The 24,259-nt window shown below is 47.4% G+C and overlaps 1 protein-coding gene across 11 annotated transcripts in view; it reads left to right on the top strand.

The window, feature by feature from the left end:
* Positions 1-24,259, top strand: part of RNFT2 (ring finger protein, transmembrane 2) — a 137,480-nt gene that overhangs the window by 89,327 nt on the left and 23,894 nt on the right. For 3 of the 11 annotated variants that reach the window (XM_055239523.2, XM_063614566.1, XM_063614567.1), the window contains 4 exons: positions 4,199-4,348; positions 6,355-6,420; positions 6,578-6,679; positions 19,612-23,915. In XM_055239523.2, the coding sequence (XP_055095498.1) occupies positions 4,199-4,348; positions 6,355-6,420; positions 6,578-6,679; positions 19,612-19,746 (453 nt within the window). In that variant the 3' untranslated portion in view covers positions 19,747-23,915. The other 8 variants (XR_010114956.1, XR_010114957.1, XM_063614569.1 and 5 more) reach the window with 6 other exon arrangements.

Raw genomic sequence — 24,259 nt, forward strand, 5'->3', positions numbered from 1 at the left:
GTGACCTGTGCCCAGCCCATCAAGATGGAATATAAAAGGTGGCTATAAAGTCTCTGTCCACGTGCCACGCATACAGTGTAATCTTGGCTCACTTCAACCTCTTCCTCCTGGATTCAAGTGATTCTCATGCCTCAGCCACGCACGTAGCTGGGATTGTAGGCACGTGCCACCATACCCGACTATTTTTTGTATTTTTGGTAGAGACAGGGTTTCACCATGTTGGCCAGGCTGGTCTTGAACTCCTGGCCTCAAGAGATCTGTCCACCTTGGCCTCCCAAAGTGCTGGGATTACAGGTGTGAGCCACTGTGCCCAGACTAATTTCTCCTCTAATTTAAACATATCACATGCTCAGTATAAAAAATCTGGAGAGAGCATAAAAACACAAAGAGAATGGGTATTTTTTTTTTTGCATTCTCTATTATTTCCATTTGGAACAATAATAAGAGCATTTGCTTAGGTCAAATGATATCTTTCATCAGGATGATTTCTTTTTTAACTTTTAATTTTGAGATAATTTTAGACTTAAAGAAAAGTTGCAAAAGTAATGCTAAGAGTTCCCATATGCCCTTCATTCCTCTTCCCCTAATGTTGATATCTGATATACCAGAGTCCAGTTAGCAAGGGCAGGAAATGAACATCAATACTGTTACCACTAACTAAACTAAAGACCTCATTCACATTTTGCCAGTTGCCCCATTGACATTATTTTGTTTTTCAATTTTTATTGTTGTTTTCTTTTGTTTTCGAGACAGGGTCTTACTCTGTCACCCAGGCTGGAGTGCAGTGGCACAGTCATAGCTCACTGCAGCCTCGAACTTCTGGGCTCAAGCAATTCTCCCACCTCAGCCTCTCAAGTAGCTGGGACCACAGGAACTCATAACTACTCCCAGATAATCTTTTGATTTTTTGTAGACACAAGGTCTTGCTATATTGCCCAGGGTGGTCTTGAACTCCCACCTTAGCCTCCCAAAGTGCTGGGATTACAGGTGTCAGCCATTGCACCTGGCCTGTTGACATTTTTTTGCTGGTATAGGATTGAATCAGGGCTGGGCACGGTCGCTCACACCTGTAATTTTAGCACTTTGGGAGGCCGAAGTAGGTGGATCACCTGTGGTCAGGAATACGAGACCAGCCTGGCCAACATGGTGAAACCCCATCTCTACTAAAAATACAAAAATTAGCCGGGCATGGTGGTGTGTGCCTGTAATCCCAGTTGCTTGAGAGCCTGAGGCAGGAGAATTGCTTGAACCCAAGAGGCGGAGGTTGCAGTGAGCTGAGATTGTGCCACTGCACTCCAGCCTGCCTGGGTGAAAGAGCAAGACTCCGTCTCAAAAAAAAAAAAAAAAAAAGAGAGAGAGAGAAAGAGTATAGGATTGAATCCAAGATCCCATGCTACATTACTTGTCATGTCTCCTTAATTCTCTCCAACCTCACATTCCTTGGTCTTCCCTTTGTCTTTCATGATCTTGACATTTTTGAGGAGTGTTGGGCCCCTTCAACTTGGGGCCAGGTGCAATGGCTCATGCCTGTAATCCCAGCAATTTGGGAGTCTGAGGCAGGAGGATCCCTTGAGCCCAGGAGTTTGAGACCAGCCTGGACAACACAGCATGATCTCGTCTCTCTACAAAAAAAAAAAAGAGAGAGAGAGAATATCCTTCAGCTTGGATTTGTCTCTTGTTTTCTCATGATTAGATTAGAATTTATTGATGAGTTTTGGCGAGAATACCACAGAAGTGATACTGTTTCTTCTCAGGACATCATGTCAGAGGGTTCAGGATGTCAAAATGGCTTCTCACTGGAGATGTTAACCTTGATCACCTGATTAATATGATGTATGTTTCCTTTCTTCACCATAAAGTTGCTGTTTCTTCAGGATACATTTTTAATGGCTGTATGGCTTTCCATTATAGATCTCTAACATAATCAGACTCTCTTTTTTTGTACATTGTGTTTTTTACTTTTTTTTTTTAAGTATTACAAAGAATGCTGTAGTGACCATTCCTATAGTCACATCTTTGCACATATCTCTGATTGTTTTGTTAGGGTAAATTGCCAAACATAGAATTGTTAGAGTAAAGATTATTCATATTTTTACAGATATGGATGCTTGGGGCAGGGTCGTTTGTTTGATTTAATCAGCTTTATAGAAGCAGGATTTAAATACAATAAATTGCACACATTAGGAGTGTATATTTCAATGGGTTTTGGCAAATGTGCACACCCATGTATCCCCCATCCCAATCAAGATATAAAATATTTCATATTTCTAGGCCAGGTGCAGCAGCTCACACCAGTAATTCTAACACTTTGGGAGGCTGACAAGGGGCAGATTGCTTGAGCCCAGGAGTTTGAGACCAGCCTGGGCAACATGGTGAAATCCTGTCTCTACTAAAAATACAAAAAAATTAGCCAGGCGTGGTGGTGTGTACCCGTGATCCCATTTACTTGGGAGGCTGAGGTGGAAGGATCGCTTGAACCTGGGAAGTCGCGGCTGCAGTGAGTCATAGTCGCACAACTGCACTCCAGCCTGGGCAACATAGCAAGACCTTGTCTCAAAAATATATATACATATATTTCTATCCCTTTCCAAAATTTCTTGACACCTCCTTGCAGTCAGTTCTCCCCACCTCTCATCCCAGACAACCAGGGATCTGATTTCTATTATCTCAGATTAGTGTTACCTATTCTAGGACTTAGTATAAACCAGAATTATACAACAAATATTCTTCCATGACTGTCTTCTTTGATTTGACATAATGTTTGTGACATTCACCCATGTCATCGCGAACATCAGGCATTCGTGTATTCTTATTGCTGGACAGTATGCTGTTATATAAATACGCCATCGTTTGTTTATCCATTCTTCCATTGATGGGCGTCTAGGCTGCTTCCAGTTTGGGGATTTTATGAATAAAGCCACTAAGGACATTGGCATACATGTGGACATATGTTTTCATTTCTCTCGGGTAAATAGCTCAGACTGGAATTGCTGGGTCATAAAGTAGGTATGTATTCAACTTTATTAGACACTACAGAGTGGGCTTATTTTCATCTCCATTTTACAACACAGGCCACAGAAAGCTTGAGGGACTTGTCCAAGGTCAAGGGGAGAAAGAGAAATAGAATTTTTCTCCAGGAATAATGCTAGGTGCCTATCCTGTTCATCTCCTTTAATCCTCAAAGCAACCCCGTAAGGTGGGAATTCTGATTCCCATTCTGTAGATGGGGAAACTAAGGGTCATGAACATCCAGCAAGGTCAGGTTCAATCCCAGCCCAGTGTGAGTACCCAAGTTGTGTTCTTTTTCTTTTTCTTTTCTTTTTTTTTTTTTTTTTTGAGATGGAGTCTTGCTCTGTTGCCCAGGCTGAAATACAGTGATGTGATATCTTGGCTCACTGCAACCTCCGCCTCCCAAGTTCAAGCGATTCTCCTGCCTCGCTTGAGTAGCCTCCGAGTAGCTGGGATTACAAGTGCGCCACCACGCCCAGCTAATTTTTGTATTTTTAGTAGAGTTGGGGGTTCGCCATGTTGGCCAGGCTGGTCTCGAACTCCTGACCTTAAGTGATCCACCTGCCTCGGCCTCCCAGAGTGCTGGGATTACAGGCATGAGCCACCACACCCGGCCCCTGTTCTTTCTCAACACAGCTAGGTATTCGTCCTGCCTCCTTGGAAGAGAGCAGGTGGTGGAGCTAGGAAGGACATGTATCTCCCCACTTTGGGCCTTATGGCCTGGCCTTACCTGCATTCTGTGCCCATCCTGCCCGGGCCCCTGAGAGCAGTCGCCTGTGATGCTCGAGTCAGCCCTCTAAAGATAAGGGTGGCCTGGATGCGGAGGGCAGGGACTGTGCCCCCACCTTGGGCTTTGAGCCCTCCAAGCCACAGCGAGACCCAGAGGGTGACCCACTCTCCAGCCCTCTGCCCGAAGGTGTAGGGTTTCTCCTACCCTGAAACTCGATCCTCAATCCTGGGCACTTTGATCTTCTGGGCTGCTGGGTGGCAGATGAGGGCAGCAGGCAGGGGCCGCGTCTCCCTGGCCATATCGCAGCCCCATTAGGAGCTGGCCTGAGTGCTTTCCAGAGCTGATTAATGGCCTGCCTGTGACCTGGAATGTCATCACTGCCCGGGGCAGGGGGCCCCCCAGCTGGGTCCTTTGGGTCTTTACTGCTAATAATAATTTATGTTCTCTGTGTGGTTGCAGGGAAAGTTCTATCTGGTCATCGAGGAGCTGAGCCAGCTGTTCCGATCCCTTGTCCCCATCCAGCTGTGGTACAAATACATCATGGGTGACGACTCCTCCAACAGCTACTTCCTGGGAGGGGTCCTGATCGTTCTCTACAGCCTCTGCAAGGTGAGGTGGCCCCAAGGCTGGAGGGCCGGCCTAAGGAGGGCCCCATTCACTAGTCAGGCCTCAGGGGGCCCCTGGGCAACCTAGAACACCCATGCTGATTTATTTATTTATTTATTTTAATTGAGGGAAAATTCACACGACATGGAATTAACCACTAACTGTTTTATTTTTATTTTATTTTATTATTTTTGAGATAGAGTCTCACTCTGTCGCCCAGGCTGGAGTTCAGTGGCGCAATCTCGGCTCACTGCAACCTCCGCTCCTGGGTTCAAGTGATTCTCTTGCCTCAGCCTCCCGAATAGCTGGGACTACAGGTGTACACCACTACGCCCAGCTAATTTTTTGTATATTTAGTAGAGACGGGGTTTCACCATGTTGGCCAGGCTGGTTTTGAACTCCTGACCTCAAGTGATCTGCCCACCTCTGCCTCACAAACAGCTGGGATTACAGGCATGAGCCACCACGCCCAGCCTCCAGTGACTATTTTAAAATGTACAATTAAATGGCATTGAGTGGATTCACAGTGTCACGCAACCACCACCACCTCTGTCTAGTTCCAAGACATTTCCATCACCCTGAAAAGAAATACCTATTAAGCAGTCACTCCCCATTCTTCCAACATCCCCTTCCCCCAGCCCCTGGCAACCACAAATCTGCTTTTTCTGTCTCTATGAATATACTTATTATGAATGTTTCTTATAAATGGAATCACGTAATAGGTGCCCTTTTGTGTCTGGTAGTTTCATTTAACATTGTATTTTTGAGGTTCATCCACATTGTAACATGTATAAGTATTTTTTCCGGCTTAATCTACCCTAATTTCTCACCTATGAAGCTCACCATATGATATTCTTTCCAATAGTTATCTCCACAAACCCTTCAAGGTACATGCTATTATTACTCACCCTTTTTTTTTTAGACTGAGTCTCGCTCTGTTGCCCAGGCTGGAGTGCAGTGGCGCAATCTCGGCTCATGGCAACCTCCGCCTCCCGGGTTCAAGTGATTCTCATGCCTCAGCCTCTCCAATAGCTGGGATTACAGGCATTCACCACGATACCTGGCTAATCTTTGTATTTTTAGTAGAGATGGTGTTTCACCATGTTGGCCAGGCTGGTCTCAAACTCCTGACCTCAAGTGATCCACCCGCCTCATCCTCCCAAAGTGCTGGGATTATAGGCATGCACCACCCCACCCGGCCCCCATTATTCCCATTTTACAGGTTAAGAAACTGAGGTTCAGGGAGGTTAGAAACTAAGGTTACTTGCCCAAGGTCACTCAGGTAAAGACAACAGAACAAGCATTGAACCCAGGCAGGCTGCCTCTAAAGCCATAAGCTCCCAACCATACTTCTACTGAATGTTTTCTATCTCTCTTACCTCAAAAATAGTATCCGTGTTAAATTGCACACCCTCAACTCCTCAAGTTAGTACACAGTGCTTTTCTTTTCATCATTAGTACAAATCAGAGGTTTTTTTACCCCCTAAAAATCCATACATCCTTCTCTTTCTCTTTGGTTCCCCATTTCTGGCTTTAGAGAATCCTGGGAGGATGCATGAGTTCTTCTCTTTCCTTCCTTCCAGCAGGACTGGCCAGGCAATCCATGTAGTATCAGCCACTGGGGCGTACTGATTACTTGCTGGTTCTGATCGACACAGTGGCTGACTGGAGTGCTAGATGGAGAAGTGTTACCAGGGTGGGCTGGGCTCAGAGGAAGAGTGCTGTGATCAATTAGCAATGCCTGCTGTGGGCTTGGGAGGGGAAATAGGCGCTATGCATGCCATATATTTGCTATTCTGGCCTAGGTAGCAGGGAAAACTCTTGATTAGGCAACAAGACAAAAGCCATGCAACACTGTTGGGAAGGAAGAAGTGCAAATGAAAAGAGGAGCCCTAAAAATGTTCTGAGTCAAAAATGGGTGGAGGATCAGAGGATGGGGTGGGGTGATTGTGCAGGGGTCACGAGAGATCCTTGGGTACTTTTCAGCCACCACCCTGTTCTCCTTTCAGTCCTTCGACATCTGTGGACGTGTGGGCGGAGTTAGGAAAGCCCTGAAGCTTCTCTGCACCTCTCAGGTGAGTTGGCTTCAGGTGGTCCCCACCGAGGTCCTGAGAATCAGGAACTGGAAACAGCAGCGACCCCTTCCTCAGCCCACAGATCTCACAGTGCTCCTGAGGGCATAGTTCCCAAGAGCGTCCATAGCTGTATTTGCCTCTCCCCTCCCTCAAATAGAACTATGGAGTCCGAGCCACCGGGCAGCAGTGCACAGAAGCCGGTGACATCTGTGCCATCTGTCAGGCCGAGTTCCGAGAGCCTCTGATTCTCCTGTGCCAGGTGAGCAGGGCTCAGGTGGGACCATTGGAGACCAAGGCTGGGGGAGAGCAGGACCCTTCCCCATGGGCAGTCCTCGGGTCTCTGGCATGGGTCTCTGGGGGGCAATCCGGCTAAGACCGGAGTCAGCCAGACCTGGGTTCCAATCTCACCTCTGCCTCTTAGTAGCTGGGTGGACTTGGGTACATTATTTCACCTCTCTGAGCTTTGGTTTTCTTAGTAAAATGTAGACATGCCAAATTCAGTATGGTGTAACATGAGAATATCCTGCATGTGAATTTCAGCAGCATTCTTGACCCCCGATGGGTCATTCACTCTCTCTCTGAGCCTTGGTTTTTCTCATGTCTAAAATGGACATAATAGTGGCCAGGCGCGGTGGCTCACGCCTGTAATCTCAGCATTTTGGAAGGCCGAGGCAGGCAGATCACCTGAGGTCAGGAGTTCAAGACCAGCCAGGCCAACATGGTGAAACCCTGTCTCTACTAAAAAAAAATACAAAAATTAGCCAGGCATGGTGGCACACACCTCTAGTCCCAGCTACTCCGGAAGCTGAGGCAGGAGAATTGCTTGAACCCGGGAGGTGGAGGTTGCAGTGAGCCGAGGTCATGCCACTGCACTCCAGCCTGAGCAACAGAGCAAGACTACAGCTCAAAGAAAAAAAAAAAAAAGGACATAATAATAACAGCTACTTCATAGAGCTATTATTATGATTAAAGTAGATCATCCATGGAAAAGCTAAATTTCAATTACTCAACCATAGAAGTTGCTAGAATTATCATTGTCATCTGTATAATTATTATTACCATTTGTTTTTATTAGTCGTGGGTCACCAGCCCACAGTCATAAGTGCTGGCCGCTTCCTTTTAACTCCCTAAATGTGTCCCTCCTCCTCCTCCTGCCATCAGGGACTAGGTGTCAATTCAGCAAATGTGTATTGGGGTCAAAGCATCCTATCTGATACCAGGAAGGAGAGGCAGAGGGCCCGCAGATCCCATCCCCTCCTCTGGAAGCTCACAGTCTCCGCCGGGAGACAGACACTTACATAAATAACTGTGAAGCAAGGCAGGCAGTGATAAGTGCCGTGTAAGAGAGATTCATGCAGTGTCTCGGGGGACTGAGGCAGAGAACGATGAGTTCCAGGTTGGGAAGGGTTTTTGGAGGAGGCATAGCCTGGAGACTAAAAGGCATGGAAAGGCTTACGGGTAGGGGGATAGAAGGTGGGTTCCTTTTTAACGTCGACAAGCATTTTTGTTGCTGTTGTTATTGCTGTTTGGAGATTTGGAAGGGGGAGGTTGTTTTTCATGTTCAATTGTATTTCTTTTTAAATGGATAATATATTTGCATGAATCAACATTCAAAAAGAAGACTAAAGAGACATGATGACTAAACACAGTCTGGGACCTGGGTTGGATCCCAGAACAGAAAAGGGACATTAGTAGAAAATGGGTTTGATGAACTCCAAATAGAGTCTGGAGTTGAGTTAATAGTAACGTATCAACGTGGGTTTCTTAGCTTTGACAAATGTACCACGGTAATACAATTAGGGGAAACTGAAACCCAGTGAGGGGTATACTGGGATTTTCTGTTCTATCTTTGCAACTTTTCTGTAAGCCTTAAATTATCCCAAAATAAAAAGTTTACTTTAAAAAAATCTTTGAAAGATATAAAAAGGAGGCCTGTCACCGTATGTATGTATATGTGTGTATATATTTATACACATACAAACATATCTTTAAAAAAAAAACATAAGTTATAGTACATTCTACCTATGCTGTTTTCTGCACCTTCCTTTTTAACTTAAAACTCTATCTTAGAGATTGCTCGTTATCCTATTTTATAGCTACATAATGTGCCATTTTATGAATAGACCAGTTTGTTTAACCATTCTTCTATTGATAGGCATTTAGTAGCTGATAATCTTTTGTTATTACAAATAAGGCTGTCATGAATGATCCAGAATGGGGAGATCAATTGCACCAACCTGGGCCCATCGTGTTGATTAAAGGTTAATTCAAGGGAAGCATTTAGAACTGCTCCTGGCACTTGGTCAGGGTTCAATAAATATTAGATCTTATGGGCATGCATTCCCATTTCACACACACATGAGCTCTTGGTAGGATAAATTCCTAGCGGCAGAATTACTGGGTTAGAAGGTACACAATTTCGACAGTTATTGCTAAACTGCCCTCTGTAAAGAGTGTATCCGCTCATGCTCCTAGTATGCAGTATGACACAGCCTCTTGCTTCTTCCCTCACCAACACATAGCGTTACCAAGCCTCTTTTGAGCTTTGCCAATCTAACAGGTGACAAACGGTATCGCAGTGCAGTTTTAATTTGCATTTCCCTAATTATGAGCGTGGTTGAGCATCTTTTCATATGCTTCAGAGCCATCTGTAGTTCCTTCTTGGTAGCAGGGACGATTTGAACATGATGTCAAGGTGAAAGTCTGACAAGCTCTCTAAGCCTCAGTCTGTTTGTCTCTCCTCCATTCTTCTCCTGATACCACTATGTCTTCCTGCAGCTGGATTAGAAACTCTTGGGAAGAGTCAGACAAGACACCCATTGTCCCAGATCTAGGAGTAACAGCTACACCCAGTGCTGGTTGAAGACTGTACATATGACCAGGCCAGGCACACATTTTAGTCTTGCTCTGTTGCTGTGAGCTAGGCCTGGAAAGGCAGAGATGATTCACACAGGTAAATGGGTCATGCTGATTCCTAAAAGCATTGAATGAATGAAAAAATGAATGAATGACTCGGCTTCGATGTTGCTTCCTCCATAAAGCCTTTCCTGACTCTGCTTCCCCAGACTAGTCACGTCCCTAGCTATATGGTCTCATAGATGCCTGTGTTTTTCCTACTTAGCACTTATTCCAATTGTTAACTAGGTAGTTCATTGGGTAATTAAATGGGCAAGGTCTGTCTCCCTTTTGCCAAACCACAAGCAACATGAGAACAGATACCATGTCTGTCTTGTTTAGCAGCAGAGCCACAGTACTGTCGCAGTAAATATTGGATGGATGGGTGGATGGATGGATGGATGGATGGATGGATGGATGGATGGATGGACAGATGGAGGGATGCATGGATGCACAGATGGAATGCATAGGTGGGTGGATGGATGGATGGGTGGGTGGATGGATGGATGGATGGATGGATGGATGGATGGATGGACAGAAGGAAGGATGGATGGGATGGTTGGATGGAATGTTTAGATTAATAGGATGGATGGGTGGGTGAATGGATGGATGGATGGATGGATGGGATGGGTGGGTGGGTGGATGGATGGAAGTGAATGATGGCCAGGTGAAGAAGTTGGTGGGTGAGTGAAAGGTAGGTGGACAGAGGTATAAGTGGGTGAGTGACTGTATGGATGGGCAAATGGATGGACAGATGAGTGGGTAAATAGGATGGATAGATGGATGGAATGGTGTCCAAGTCAAGGAGTGAATGGGTGAGTGTAAAGGTGGGTAGATAGAGGTATAAGTGGGTGAGTGACAGTGTGGGTGAGCAAATGAATGGACAGATGGGTGGGTATATAGATGGGTGGGTGGGTGAATGGATAGGTGGAGGGAGGGAGGGAGGGAGGAAGGAAGGAAGGAAGGAAGGAAGGAAGGAAGGAAGGAAGGAAAGAAGGGAGGGAGGGAGGAAGGAAGGGAGGGAGGGAGGAGCAGAGGGGCCCACTAGGCTAAAGCCATGCCTTGTCTCCCCTTTAAGTTCAATATGTCTCCCACTCCACCCACTACCCCCTGAGCTAGGGCTCAGGAAGCAGATTGTTAATTGAAGCTAGTTGGGCAGACACTGAGCATGTCCTGAGGTTAGAACGCTCTGCCCAGGAGTGCACTTGCCCAGTTAGGTACTCTGCAAGTATTTATGGTGTTCCGTCTGATAGGCTACAGGGAGCCAGGGAAAGGGCATTTTGAACACAAAGTGAGAAGCTTGGTTCATTTAAAGAAATCCTTTGCCAAAGAGAAGAGTAAGAGTGCATTTAGAAAATGAACTGTCCTCCAATTCTTGGTCACTATGAGTTTGGTTTTTTGCATGTTTTATGATGTGAAGGCAAGAGGGCAAGAGAATGGTGACTCCTGTTGATTTTGTGCTTACAAGTTCTTCATACTTGACCTTATCTGTCCCCATCCTCACAGACACTTTGGGAGGGAAATAGTAACCCTATTTAATAGAGACAAAGACTCAGGCTCAGAAAAACAAAGAGATGGACTTGCCTGAGGTCCTGTTGTTCCTCAGTCACAGAACCAGGATTCAAATCCAGAGCCTCTGATGCCATTGGCTATGTCCATTCCACAAGGCTTGGTCTCAGGCTTTGAGATGCCCCCAGGGCTGCATTAAAAGATCAGAGCACTTTTTCCAGAAATTCCTGGGAATTGTCTCTGCTGTGTCCAGCCAGGCCTGTGCACATTGCCTCCTCAGAATGAGTGAATGGCTGAGCTGGGATCAGAGTTCTTGACACCTACCTCTGACTCCTCCATCCAGTCACCTATGCTTTGAGGGCTTATTGAGCACCAGCAATATCCTAGGCACTAACTGTAACCCTGAGCAATGCATTTCATTGTGACCCTGACCCTCCATGTCATCTGTCACCCAAGATTGACAAGCTGCTGGGCAGCTTGTAGGACTTTTTTAAGAGTCATATGAGATGATGTATAGGGCTGTATATGGGTTTTGAAAATCATAGTGTATTATACCGATATTCAGTATTAGTGTTTAAATTCTAAGTCGGGACATGGCTGGCCTGGTTTGTGTGATTAAAGAGGATCTGAGGTTAGGGGTATGTGTGTGTGTGTGTGTGTGTGTGACCTGTCTGGTAGTATCCACATTTTCAGTAATGTCATTTTTCGTAATTAAATGCTTCAAACATCCTTTCCCAGATTATCTATAATGAGTAAGGGTTTTCACTACAAAGTCAGATGCTTTTTGTATCAGTTATCAATTGCTGTGTAACAAGTTACCCCAAAACTCAGTGGCTTAAAGCAACAAATGTTTATTATCTCACAGTTTTTACGGGTCAAGAATCCAGGCACAGGCCAGGCATGGTAGCTCATGCCTATAATCCCAGCACTTTGGGAGGCCAAGGTGGGCAGATTGCTTGAGGCCAGAAGTTCAAGACCAGCCTAAGCAACATAGCCAGACCTCATCTCTACAAAAAATACAAAAATTAGCCAAGTGTGGTGGTGCACGCCTGTGGTCCTAGCTACTCAGGATGCTGAGGTGAGAGGATTGCCTGGGCCCAAGAGGCGGAGGCTGCAGTGAGCTGAGATTGCACCACTACACCATAGCCTGGGTGACAGAGGGAGACCCTGTCTCAAAAAAGTAAAAAGGCTGGGCATGGTGGCTCACACCTGTAATCCCAGCACTTTGGGAGGGTGAGGCAGGTGGATCACCTGAGGTCAGGAGTTCGAGACCAGCCTGGCCAACATGGTGAAGCCCCGTCTCTACTAAAAATACAAAAATTAGCCTGGCCTGGTGGCGCACACCTGTAGTCCCAGCTACTCAGGAGTCTAGGGCAGGACAGTCACTTGAACCCGGGAGGCAGAGGTTGCAGTGAGCCAAGGTCATGCCACTGCACTCTAGCCTGGGCGACAGAGCAAGACTCTGTCTCAAAAAATATATAAATAAATAAATATATATATATATATAGAGAGAGAGAGAGAGAGAGAGAGCATCCAGGTACAACTTAGCTGTGTCCTCTGCCACAGGGCCTCTTACAGGCTGCAGTCAAGGTATTACCAGGGCTGTGGTCATCTCCTGGCTCAACTTGGGGAGGAGCTGCATCCAAGCTCCGCCGTGTGGTTGCTGGTAGGATTCTGTTCCTCATGGGCTGTGAAATTGGAGGCCTCAGTTCCTCACTGGCTCTTGTGGCCAGTAGATACCCTGAGTTCTGGAAGTCACAGTCTTTTGTAACCTAATCCCAGAAGGGACATTCCGTCACCTTCACTGTATCCTCCTGGTTGGAAGCAGGTCACTAGGTGCCACCGTTACTTAAGGGAAGGGGATGCACGAGGCTATGAACACCAGGAGAAGGGGATACTGGGGGCCATAATGGAAATCTGGGCACACAGCTCCCCCTCTCTGAGTCTCACTGACCTGTCTGTTTGCTGTTATGAGACTGGGGTGCAATTATGCACATAAAGAACATTGGCAGGGCCTGGTATCATGTTCTTACTTTATTTATTTGTTTGTTTATTTGAGACAGAGTCTCCCTCTGTCACCCAGGCTAGAGTGCAGTGGCATGGTCTTGGCTCACTGCAACCTCTGCCTCCCAAGTTCAAGTGATTCTCCTGCCTCAGCCTCCCGAATAGCTGGGATTACAGGCACCCACCACCATGCCCAGCTAATTTTTGTATTTTTAGTAGAGACAGGGTTTCGCCATGTTAGCCAGGCTGGTCACAAACTCCTGGCCTCAAGTGATCCACCCACCTTGGCTTCCCAAAGTTTTGGAATTACAGGCGTGAGCCACCGTGCCCGGCGTGTTTATACTCTATAAGGGGTAGTGGCTCATGACTGCCTGTCCTCCTCCCCACCTGCATTCATCCCCCTGGACCCAGGCCTGGCTGCTTCCTGCTTTCTCAGCTCACGCTGAACACCAAGTGCTAGGTCCAGAAATGCCCCTCTCCCACTCAGAGCCTCTTCTCTCACCCTGGGGCTGGCTCTTGTGATTGTAGGCTCTTGTCCCAAGCCCCACCTGCCTGCTCTGGATCTTTGGGCAAGACCTGGATAGAATTTGGGGTGAGGGTGAGGTGACTGGTTTAACCCCAACTCTGTGCTTCAGGAGGCACAACCAGGGGGCAGTTAATAATCCAAGGCCAGCCGGGCACAGTGGCTTGCACCTGTAATCCCAGCATTTTGGGAGGCTGAGGCGAGTGGATCACATGAGCCCAGGAGTTTGAGACCAGCCTGGGCAACATAGCAAGACCCCAACTCTACAAAAAATACAAAAATTAGCTGGGTGCCGTGGTGCGTGCCTGTAGTCGAGCTACCCAGGAGGCTGAGGTGGGAGGATCACTCGAGCCCCGAAAGGTCAAGGCTGCAGTGAGCCGTAATCACACCACTGCACTCCAGCCCAGGTGATAGAGTGTGACCCTGTCTCAAAAAAAAAAAAAAAAACCCAAGAAACAAACAAACAAAAAAACAATCCAGGGCCACCTGCCTTCCCCACTGCCCATCAATCCACCCAATCCCATCCTTCCCGCTGAGAAAGGGTTCCTTCTTCCTCCCCCTTCCTCTGTAGACATTCATCCCTTTCTCCACATGCTGGAGGCAGTCCACGGCCATGAACTCCTCAGCTGGGCCCTGGGTAGACCGGGTTTTTTGAACCTTTTCATTTGACACCAGATTCTGTCCTCCCATTTCTCTGAGGGAGGGATTGTGAGCTCCCGGAGGGCAGGGACCAGGCCTTCATCACCCTGGTATCGCCAGGCTTTCCTGTTTGGTCATTAGTCATCTGCATTCTCATTCACTTGTCCTCTCCGTTGACAGAGCCCTTACTCTGTGCTAGCTCAGGGCTGGACAGTAGGAGTATGACAACAACATGGCTGCCCTCATGGCATTTACCACCTAGAGGGTGGGGCAGATGTTGACTAAGCAGTTAGAACAGTGGTTCCCAAAGTGTGGCCAGGGTACCCCTGGGGGTTCCCGTCAGGGGGTCTGTGAGGTCAAAACCATTTATATAATAATACTAAGACATTATTGGCCTTTTTGCTCTAGTTCTTTCATGAGTGTACAGTGGAGTTTTCCAGAGGCTGCATCACCTGTGAGGAGGTCATCACTCTGGTGGCTCATGAATATGTGCTTGTGTATTATGGATTTTTTTCTTTTTTTGAGACAGAGTCTCCCTCTACAGCCCAGGCTGGAATGCAGTGGCACGATCTCAGCTCACTGCAACCTCCACCTCCCGGGTCACAGTTCAAGCAATTCTCCTGCCTCAGCCTCCTGAGTAGCTGGGATTCCAGGCAGACGCCACCATGCCCAGCTAATTTGTGCGTTTTTGGTGAAGACAGGCTTTCGCCATGTTGGCCAGGGTGGTCTTGAACTCCTGACCTTATGATCTGCCCACCTTGGCCTCCCAAAGTGTTGGGATTACAGGCGTGAGCCACTGTGCCTGGCCATTATGTTTTAAATATGTCTCCGTTTCTATTTCTAAATATTTCTAAATTTATAAATATAGACAAATTTAAACCACACAGACAAAAGCTCTTTGAGGTCTTCAGTGTTTTTAAAAAATATAAAGGGGTCTTAGCACCAGAACATCTGAGAACTATTAAATTAGAAGTGTGAGAGCCTCAGTGAATGTGTTGAATGAATGAGTGAAAAAACTGCTAAATTTCATGGCTATTTCCCATTCACTTAACCAAGTTTATGTGAACAGGGGTTGTGTTGCATTCTCCTATGTAAGTACCTCTTTTGTCCAGGGTAGCATAGTTAAGTCCCATTCGGTTGGTCAACAGATATTTACTGAGCATCTGAGCAAAAACCGTACTCAGCATAAAACCAGGTTCTGCCCTCAGAAAGCTCTCAATCCAGTGGCTGGGCATGGTGGCTCACACCTATAATCCCAGCACTTTGAGAGGCCAAGGTGGGAGGATCACATGAAGCAAGGAGTTTGAGACCAGCCTGGGCAACGAAGTGAGACTCCATTTCCACAAAAAAATTTAAAAATTAGCCAGGCATGGTGGCACGTGCCTATAGTTGTAGCTACTTGGGAGGTTGAAGCAGGAGGGTTGGTCGCTCAAGTCCAGGAGATCAAGGCTGCTGTGAGCTGTGATCGCACCACTGCACTCAAGCCTGGATGACAGAGCAAGACCTGGTTTCAACAAAAAAAAAAACATATATATATATAGAGAGAGAGAGAGAGAGAGAGAGTGAGAGAGACAGAGACAGAGAGAGAGAGAGAGCTCTTAATCTAGTGAACAATCAGAGGATTTGCAAATAATTCCAGAAGTGTCATGCAATGCTTTGAGAGGGGTTTTCACCAGGAAGAATGGCATAAGAGAGAAGATGCGATCAGTACTTACATTTGCAGGAGATAGTAACAGGATGGAATCAGGGCAACATCATAAAACAGGGGAGACGTGATTGCTTGGCTGAGTCTTCCAAAAGAACTGGGCATGCACCCAGCTGGTCAAGATGGAGAAAGGGTATCCCAGGGTGATACTAAAGTTGGTTGGAAAGCTGTGAATAAGCCATGGGTTGAAGGTCATGTGGCATGTCAATGACATCAGTTACTCCAGGGTGCGAGGTTGGGGCTGGACAGGAGAAGGGCCATCGTAGAGGGTAATGGGTGCCATAGTGGGAATCTGTAGAAGCTGCAGGGCTTGCTGACCCCTGGGTCCTGCCCTCCAGACCATGATGAGAATCCAGTATGGTCTTTGCAGCTCTGTGTGGACTTCCCTCCTTTCCCCACTCCCTCTCTCCCCTGCACCCCCAACTACAGCCACATCAGCTGTCTTCAAGTGCCTCAAACATCTTCCTATCTCAGGAGCTTTGCACAGGAGACATCCTTCAGCCTGGAATGTTCTATCTCCATCCCCTCTCTTTTGCCCAGTTAACTGCTAAATGTTCTTCAGGCTTCTACTCTAGTGTCCCCACCTCCAGGAAGCCTTCCTTGACTACCCCCTGGATCAAACTGGTCCCTCTGTCACACACCTCCATGATACCATGGAAATCTCCTTCAGAGCGCTGTCTACAATTAGGCACCCACTGTACACCATGCTAGGAATGAAGGGGTTTACAAGAAGCTTACAGCCTGGCATGGAGAGACAGATAATAAACAGTAAACACACAAGATAATAATCATTATTACTATAATAATAGCCAGCAGTTATAGAGCACTTACTATTTGCCAGTCATTATTCCAAGTGCCTTCTTTTTTATATTATTTTTATTTTTTTACACAAGGTCTCTGTCTCCCAGGCTGGAGTGAAGTGGCATGATCATAGCTCACTACAGCCTCAACCTCCTGGGCTCAAGCAATCCTCCCACCACTTCAGCCTCCCAAGTAGCTGGGATGGCACATGCCACCATGCCCAGCTAATTTTTTTTTTTTTTTTTTTTTTTGTAGAGACACGGGGCATGGGGGTGAAGGAAGTCTCGCCATGTTGCCCAGGCTGGTCTCAAACTCCTGGCCTCTAGCCATCCTCCTGCCTTGGCCTCCCAAAGTGCTGAGGTTATAGGCATGAGCCACTGTGTCCAGCTTCTTTTTTGTGGTTTTGCTTTTAAAAAAACATTTTGTTTAGATTTTTATATTATTATTTTCCTCAAACATTTCATTTTGAAAAATTTCAAACCTGCAGAAAAGTTGCATGAAACTCTTCTATTCTTCACCCAGATTTACTGATCATTAACATTTTACATTTGCCCTTTTTTTGACATCAATTTTTTTTTCCCTAAACCAGTTAAGAGTAACTGGTAGACATTTAGATTCTTCATCCCTAAATACTTCAGTGTGCATCTCCCAGGAACAAGGACATACTCTCAGATAATCACAATTCCACTAGCATGCCCAGGATTTTTTTTTTTTTTTTGAGACGGAGTCTAGCTTACTCTGTTGCCCAGGCTGGAGTGCAGTGGTGCGATCTCGGCTCACTGCAGCCTCTGCCCCCTGGGTTCAAGCGATTCTCCTGCCTTAGCCTTCCAAGTAGCTGGGACTACAGGCGTGTGCCACCATGCCTGGCTAATTTTTGTATTTTTAGTAGAGACGGGATTTCACCATGTTGGCCAGGCTGGTCTGAAACTCCTGACCTCAGTGATCCCCCCGCCTCAGCCTCCCAAAGTGCTAGGATTACAGGTGTAAGCCACTGTGCGTGGCCACCCAGGAAATTTTTAATTAACACAAAATACTATTTAATATATGGTACATATTCAGATGTCTCCAGTTGCCTTCAAAGTGCCCTTTATAGCTGACATTTTTTTGCCCCACCTGGGACCAGTCAAGACTCATGTGCTGCATTTGGTTGTCATAGCTAAGTACTTTTAACATGTTAATTAATCTTCCAATGAGGGGGTTCTATCCCCATTTTACAGATGGGGGAACTGAGGCACAGAGAGGTTGCATTACTTGTCCAAGTTATACAACCAGAGAATGGTGGAACGCATTGGTCTTTGCAATCTCCCTGCCTTTCTCTCTCTCTCTCTCTTTTTTTTTTTTTTTTTTTTTTTGAGGCAGAGTTTTGCCCTCATTGCCCAGGCTGGAACACAATGGCACGATCTCAGCTCACCGCAACCTCTGCCTCCTGGGTTCAAGTGATTCTGCTGCCTCAGCTTCCCGAGTAGCTGGGATTACAGGCATGTACCACCACGCCCGGCTAATTTTGTATTTTTAGTAGAGACGGGGTTTCTCCATGTTGATCAGGCTGGTCTCAAACTCCTGACCTCAGGTGATCTGCCCGCCTCAGCCTCCCAAACTGCTGGGATTACAGGTGTGAGCCACGGCGCCTGGCCCTCTCTCTTTTTTTAAAAAATTTAATTTAAGTTCCAGGATGCATGTGCAGTATGTACAGGTTTGTTACATAGCTAAACATGTGCCATGGTGGTTTGCTGCACCTATCAACCCATCACCTAGGTATTAAGCCCCACATGCCTTAGCTATTTATCCTGATGCTCTCCCTCCCGCAACAGGCCCCAGTATGTGTTGTTCCCCTCCCTGTATCCATGTGTTCTCACTGTTCAGCTCTGACTTATGAGTGAGAACATGTGGTGTTTGGTTTTCTGTTCCTGTGTTAGTTTGCTGAGGATAATGGCTTCCAGCTCCATCCATGTCCCTGCAAAGGACATGATCTCATTCCTTTTTAGGGCTGCATAGTATTCCATGGTGTATATGTACCACATTTTCTCTATCCAGTCTATCATTGATGAGCATTTGGGTTGATACCATGTCTTTGCTATTGTGAATAGTGCTGCAGTGAACATATGCATGCATGTATCTGTTTATTGCAGCACTATTACCTGCCTTTCCTCTTGACCCTTGTGTTCTATTCTCAACCTAGAAGGCGGAGGGATCGCTTTAAACTGCAAATCATATCAGGTCACTCCTCTGCTCCAAGCCCTGCCATGGCCCCTTACTTCTCTCAGAATAAGAGCCAAAGACCTCACAATGGCCCACAAAGACCTACACCATCTGCACCCCTCACCCTCCATCACTTCTGTGACCTCATCTCCCTCTCCCATCCACCCCCAAAACCCCAGCCCAGCTATCCTCTCCTTCCTGTTCCTCCTGCACATCAAACACAGTCCAGCCTCAGGGCCTTTGCACATGCTGTTGCTGCTAGAAGCACTTTTCCCCAAGATCTCATCAGGGCTCACTCCTCACTGTCCTGCAAGTTTTACCCAAATGTCAGTATCTCCTTAAAGTTGTCCTTAACGTCCCAACCCGCCCAAGCCCTTCCTATTCCTTCTCCCTCCTGCTTTTTTTTTTTTATTTTTTGTTTTTTGTTTTTAGACGGAGTCTTGCTCTGTCACCTAGGCTGGAGTGCAGTGGCACAAACTCAGCTCACTGCAACCTCTGCCTCCGGGTTCAAATGATTCTCTTGCCTCAGCCTCCCGAGTAGCTGGGACTACAGGCGCCCACCACCGTGCCCGGCTAATTTTTGTATTTTTTAGTAGAGACGGGTTTTCACCATGTTGGCCAGGATGGTCTCGAACTCCTGCCTCAGGTGCGGATCAGGTGATCCGCCCGCCTCGGACTCCCAAAGTGCTGGGATTACAGTCGTGAGCCACCACACCCATCCCCTCCCCTGCTGTTTCGTCTTGGTGCTTCCTACTGATAACTCAGTATTTTAGAGTCGCGTCGTCTCCCCAACGCGAGTGCAGGCGCCCCGAAGGCAGGGGTTGTCTGTCTGGTCCGCCGCCGCTTCTCCTCCTCCTGAGAACGAGGCGGATGCGCAGTAAAGAGTCCTGGTGCCTGCTGATTGCTGTCCCCGCAGCACGTGTTCTGTGAGGAGTGCCTCTGCCTGTGGCTGGACCGCGAGCGCACCTGCCCACTCTGCCGCTCCGTCGCCGTGGACACCCTGCGCTGCTGGAAGGATGGCGCCACGTCCGCACACTTCCAGGTGTACTAGGACCGAACACTGAGGACACCCAGAAGGACGCCAAGGGTCAGCATGCCCGGACCCAGCCCTGCGGGGGCTTCCTGAGAAACAGGCCTCAAGCACTTACATCCTGCCTCTTGCCATCCACCACCTCTGACCCCAAAGTCCCATCCCTGTCTTGTCCTTCTGACCTTCATCTTCCTCTCTCGTTCTGTGGCGTAGTGCGTGCCTCCTTCCCCTGCAAAAGGGGACGTCTTCCTAACTCAGACTTGATGCCCTTCTAGATGCGTCTTCCTTCTTTACTCCAAGTCAAGGACCTGGCAATACATGAAGTTCCCACTTGTTGGTTATTTTCTCTTTTCTTTTCTCTTTCTTTTCTTTTCTTCTCTTCTCTTTTCTTTTCTTTCTCTCTCTCTTTCCCTCCTTCCCTCCTTCCTTCCTTTTTTTTTTTTTTTTTTGACAGGGTCTCGCTCTATCACCCAGGCTGGAGTGCAGTGGCACAATCTCGGCTTGCTGCAACCTCCACCTCCTAAGTTCAAGCGATTCTCCTGCCTCAGCCTCCCAAGTAGCTGGGATTACAGGCACCCACCAACACACTTGGCTAATTTTTGTATTTTTTAGTAGAGACAGGGTTTTGCCATGTTGGCCAGGCTGGTCTCCAACTCCTGACCTCAAATGATCTGCTCGCCTCAGCCTCACGAAGTGCTGGGATTACAGGCATGAGCCACCATGCCCAGCCTCATCTTTTTTTTTTTTTTTTGAGACAGGGTCTGGGTCTTCACTCAGGCTGGAGTGCAGCTGGCACAATCACAGCTCACTGCAACCTTGAACTCCTGGGCCCAAGCCGTCCTCCCGCCCCAGCCTTCCAAGTAGCTGGGACTACAGGTGTGTGCCACCAGGCCTGGCTAATTTTTTTTTTTTTTTTGATTTTTAGTAGAGGCGAGGACTCATTATGTTGTCCAGGGTGTTCTTAAACTCCTGGGCTCAAGCAATCCTCCTGTCCTGGCCTCGTAAAGTGCTGAGTGCTGGAATTACAGGTATGAGCCACTGTGCCCAGCCCACCTGCTGGTTATTTTAACTTAGTACCTAGTACCTAGTACTTGATGGCACAGGCTGGGGAGGAGCCTAGAGATCACTGCCTTCCAGATAGCCCAGGCCTGCAGACTAGAATCCCTGTGAGCCCTGTGAAGTATTTTCTTTTCTTTTTTCTTTTTTTTTCTTTTCTTTGTTGTTGTTGTTGTTGTTGTGAGACAGAGTCTTGCTCTGTTGCCCATGCTGGAGTGCAATGGCACGATCTTGGCTCACTGCAACCTCCGCCTCCTGGGTTCAAGTGATTCTCCTGCCTCAGCCTCCCGAGTAGCTGGGACAACAGGTGCGTGCCACCATGCCCAGCTAATTTTTTTGTATTTTTAGTAGAGACGGGGTTTCACCACGTTGGCCAGGCTGGCCTCAAACTCCTGACCTCAAGTGATCCACCTTGCCTCAGCCTCCCAGAGTGCTGGGATGACAGGCATGAGCTACCACACCCAGCCCAAAGTATTTTCAAAATACAGTTGTTGGGCCCCACCATATACCTGTAATGACTTAAGGTCCCAAATACTTCGTGCATGGCAGGCACAGCATCCAGCATCCTGCTTGGATTACGTGCTGTCATCCTCACAACAGCCCTGTGATGGGGGAGGTACTGTTGGGTCCCCTGTTTTATAGATGAGGAAACTTGGGCACAGAGCTTGGTGTAGTAACTTTCCCAGGGTCACTCAGCCAGCATGGGTGGGCTGAGTTTCCAACAGAGGCCTGGTGCAGTTTCAGAACCCACATCTAAAACAAAAAATTAGAGATGAGGTCTCTAATAAAAATCCAGGTTGTCCAGGCTAGATTCAAACTCCTGGGCTCAAGAGATCCTCCCTCCTCAGCCTCCCAAGTAGCTGCAACTACAGGCACACTCCGCTATCCCCAGCAGAGCCCGCACTCTTAACCTCCGCACTGATCTGCCCCTCAGACGTTCCAGGCATGGGGCCCAGCAGACATGGTCTTCTAAAAGCACACGAGAGGCCGGGTGCGGTGGCCCGTGCCTGTAGTGCCAACACTTTGGGAGGCTGAAGCAGGCAGGTCATCTGAGGTCAACAGTTCAAGACTAGCCTGGCCAACATGACAAAACCCCCTCTTTACTAAAAAATACAAAAATGAGCTGGGCGTGGTGGCGGGTGCCTGTAATCCCAGCTACTCAGGAGGCTGAGGCAGGGAGAACTGCTTGAACCCAGGAGGCGAAAGTTGCAGTGAGCCGAGATTGCACCACAGCACTCCAACCTGGGTGACAGAGTAAGCGAGACTCTGTCTCAAAAAAAAAAAAAAAAAGAAGAAGAAAGAAAGGTCAGCCTTGGCCCAGATGTGGTTACCCCTTGGTCTCCTGTCTTTATGTCTTTCTCCTCTTTCTATTCTGTCATCTCCCTCACTTAAGTCTCAGGCCTGTCAGCGGCTCCTGTGGACATTGCCATCCCCTCTGGTAGCCTTCAGAGCAAACAAGACAACCCATGTTATGGATGTTTCCACCAACCAAGATAGTGGCCTGGAGCACCGTAACCATCTGTGCTTCTGTGATCTCTATGACAGAGCCACTTCTTCACCTCTGAAATGTTCCCTGCTCTGAAATCTGGCATGAGATGGCACAGGTGACCACGCAGAAGCCACCGGAATCTTGCCTGCCCTATTCCTCTCCCAAGTCTGTTCTCTTATTGTCAACCTCAGCACAACGGGCTGGCGCCAATGGCATTACAGAGAAAGCAATCTGTGTGGCTAGTGGGCAGATTACCATGCAAGTCCCAGGAGAAATGGAGGAGCTTTGCAGCCACCTCGCTGTCAGCCAGTATTAACATGTCCCCTTCCCCCCTACCTGCCCCCGCTGTAGATTCAGGACATTCGCCCCTGTGTGCCACCAAGCCAGGAGTTTCCCCTTGGCTTGGCATCCCTGGCTCTCTCCTGGTACCCAGCAAGATGTCTGTTCCAGGGCAGTGTAGCATCTTTCAAGCTCTGTTACTATGGCGATGGCCATGATGTTACAATCCCACTTGCCTGAATAATCAAGTGGGAAGGGGAAGCAGAGGGAAATGGAGCCATGTGAATGCAGCTGCTCTGTTCTCCCTACCCTGAGGAAGAACCAAAGGGCAGCAACAGGAACTTCTGCAACTTGTTTTTATCGGAAAGATCATCCTGCCTGCAGATGCTGTCGAAGGGGCACAAGAAATTGGAGCTGGAGAAGACTGATGAAAGTGCAGGTGTGTAAGGAAATAGAACAGTCTGCTGGGAGTCAGACCTGGAATTCTGATTCCAAACTCTTTATTACTTTGCGAAGTCACTCGGCCTCCCTGTAGCCATCTCCAGGGTGACAGAACCCAGTGTATTACCTGCTGGAACCAAGGAAACTAACAATGTAGGTTACTAGTGAATACCCCAATGGTTTCTCCAATTATGCCCATGCCACCAAAACAATAAAATAAAATTCTCTAACACTGCAAAGAGTGAGCCATGCCTGTTAACACTGTAAAGAATGTAACATGTGAGGGACACACAGGGGCAGGTGGGATGGTTTAGTTTAGGATTTTATTAGTGCATGCCCTACCCTCTGGGGGAACGTCCCATCTGAGGTTTTCTTCTGGGTGGGGGGATTTAACTTCTGTCCTAGGGAAAACAGTGTCTGATGAGGAGTGTTTCCAACACAGGCTGCATGAATTCCCCAATACCAGTGCGAAAGCAGCCAGGAGTCCCCGTTGGAAAAGAACAATGCCACTCTCTTTTATGTATCTTCATTCTGCAACTCATTTGTTGTAAGTAGGGTTAATCGAGTGTCGGGTTCACAGTATCCTGCCTTTAATATTTTATGATTCACTGACTGAAGTTCCACGAAGTCCTTAGAAATGGTCCTCTTCATGTAAGATATCTTGAGAATAATAAATGTGAGGGAATAAGAAAGGCAAGCTTTGGACCCAGATATGATAGGTGCATCAGCTTCGGAAGAAAAGAATGATGTGCAGAGTGGTAGGAAGACATCCGGGCTGCTGAGACTCAGGATTAGAAGAAAGAGAGGTCAATAAAGTGGGTCCTGGAATCTTTTAGGACTTCTGCTGTGGGACAAACAGCTGCCTTTGGTGTTTTTAATGTCTCCAAAGTACCCTTCAGCCAATAAATACCATCTGTTGGTGCAACTTGTGTTTGTGGTCTTGATTTTCCTTTCACCTCTTGAAGCCAAATGCAACTGTTTTAGATCAAAGGAGAAGAAGCCCTTCGCGGAGTGGGTGGTTGTCTTATGTTGGTTTCCCCTAAAGCAGATCCTGTTCAGGTGCATGTGATTTATTACAGAAGTGCTCCCACGAGAAACCAGTAAGGGAATCATGAGTGAAATAGAACAGGGAAGGGAAAGAAGCCAAGCTCTGGCGAACTCTCAGTCTTAGCCGGATCCCCCAGGGAGCTCAGGAGCGTAAGTTTCATCTTAGAGTTTGTCCCATCCCACAAAATACACACCAACTGATTCTTGGCACTGGGCTGATGG

Source organism: Symphalangus syndactylus, chromosome 13, assembly GCF_028878055.3.
Source record: "Symphalangus syndactylus isolate Jambi chromosome 13, NHGRI_mSymSyn1-v2.1_pri, whole genome shotgun sequence".
In the NCBI taxonomy this organism is placed as follows: Eukaryota; Metazoa; Chordata; class Mammalia; order Primates; family Hylobatidae; genus Symphalangus; species Symphalangus syndactylus.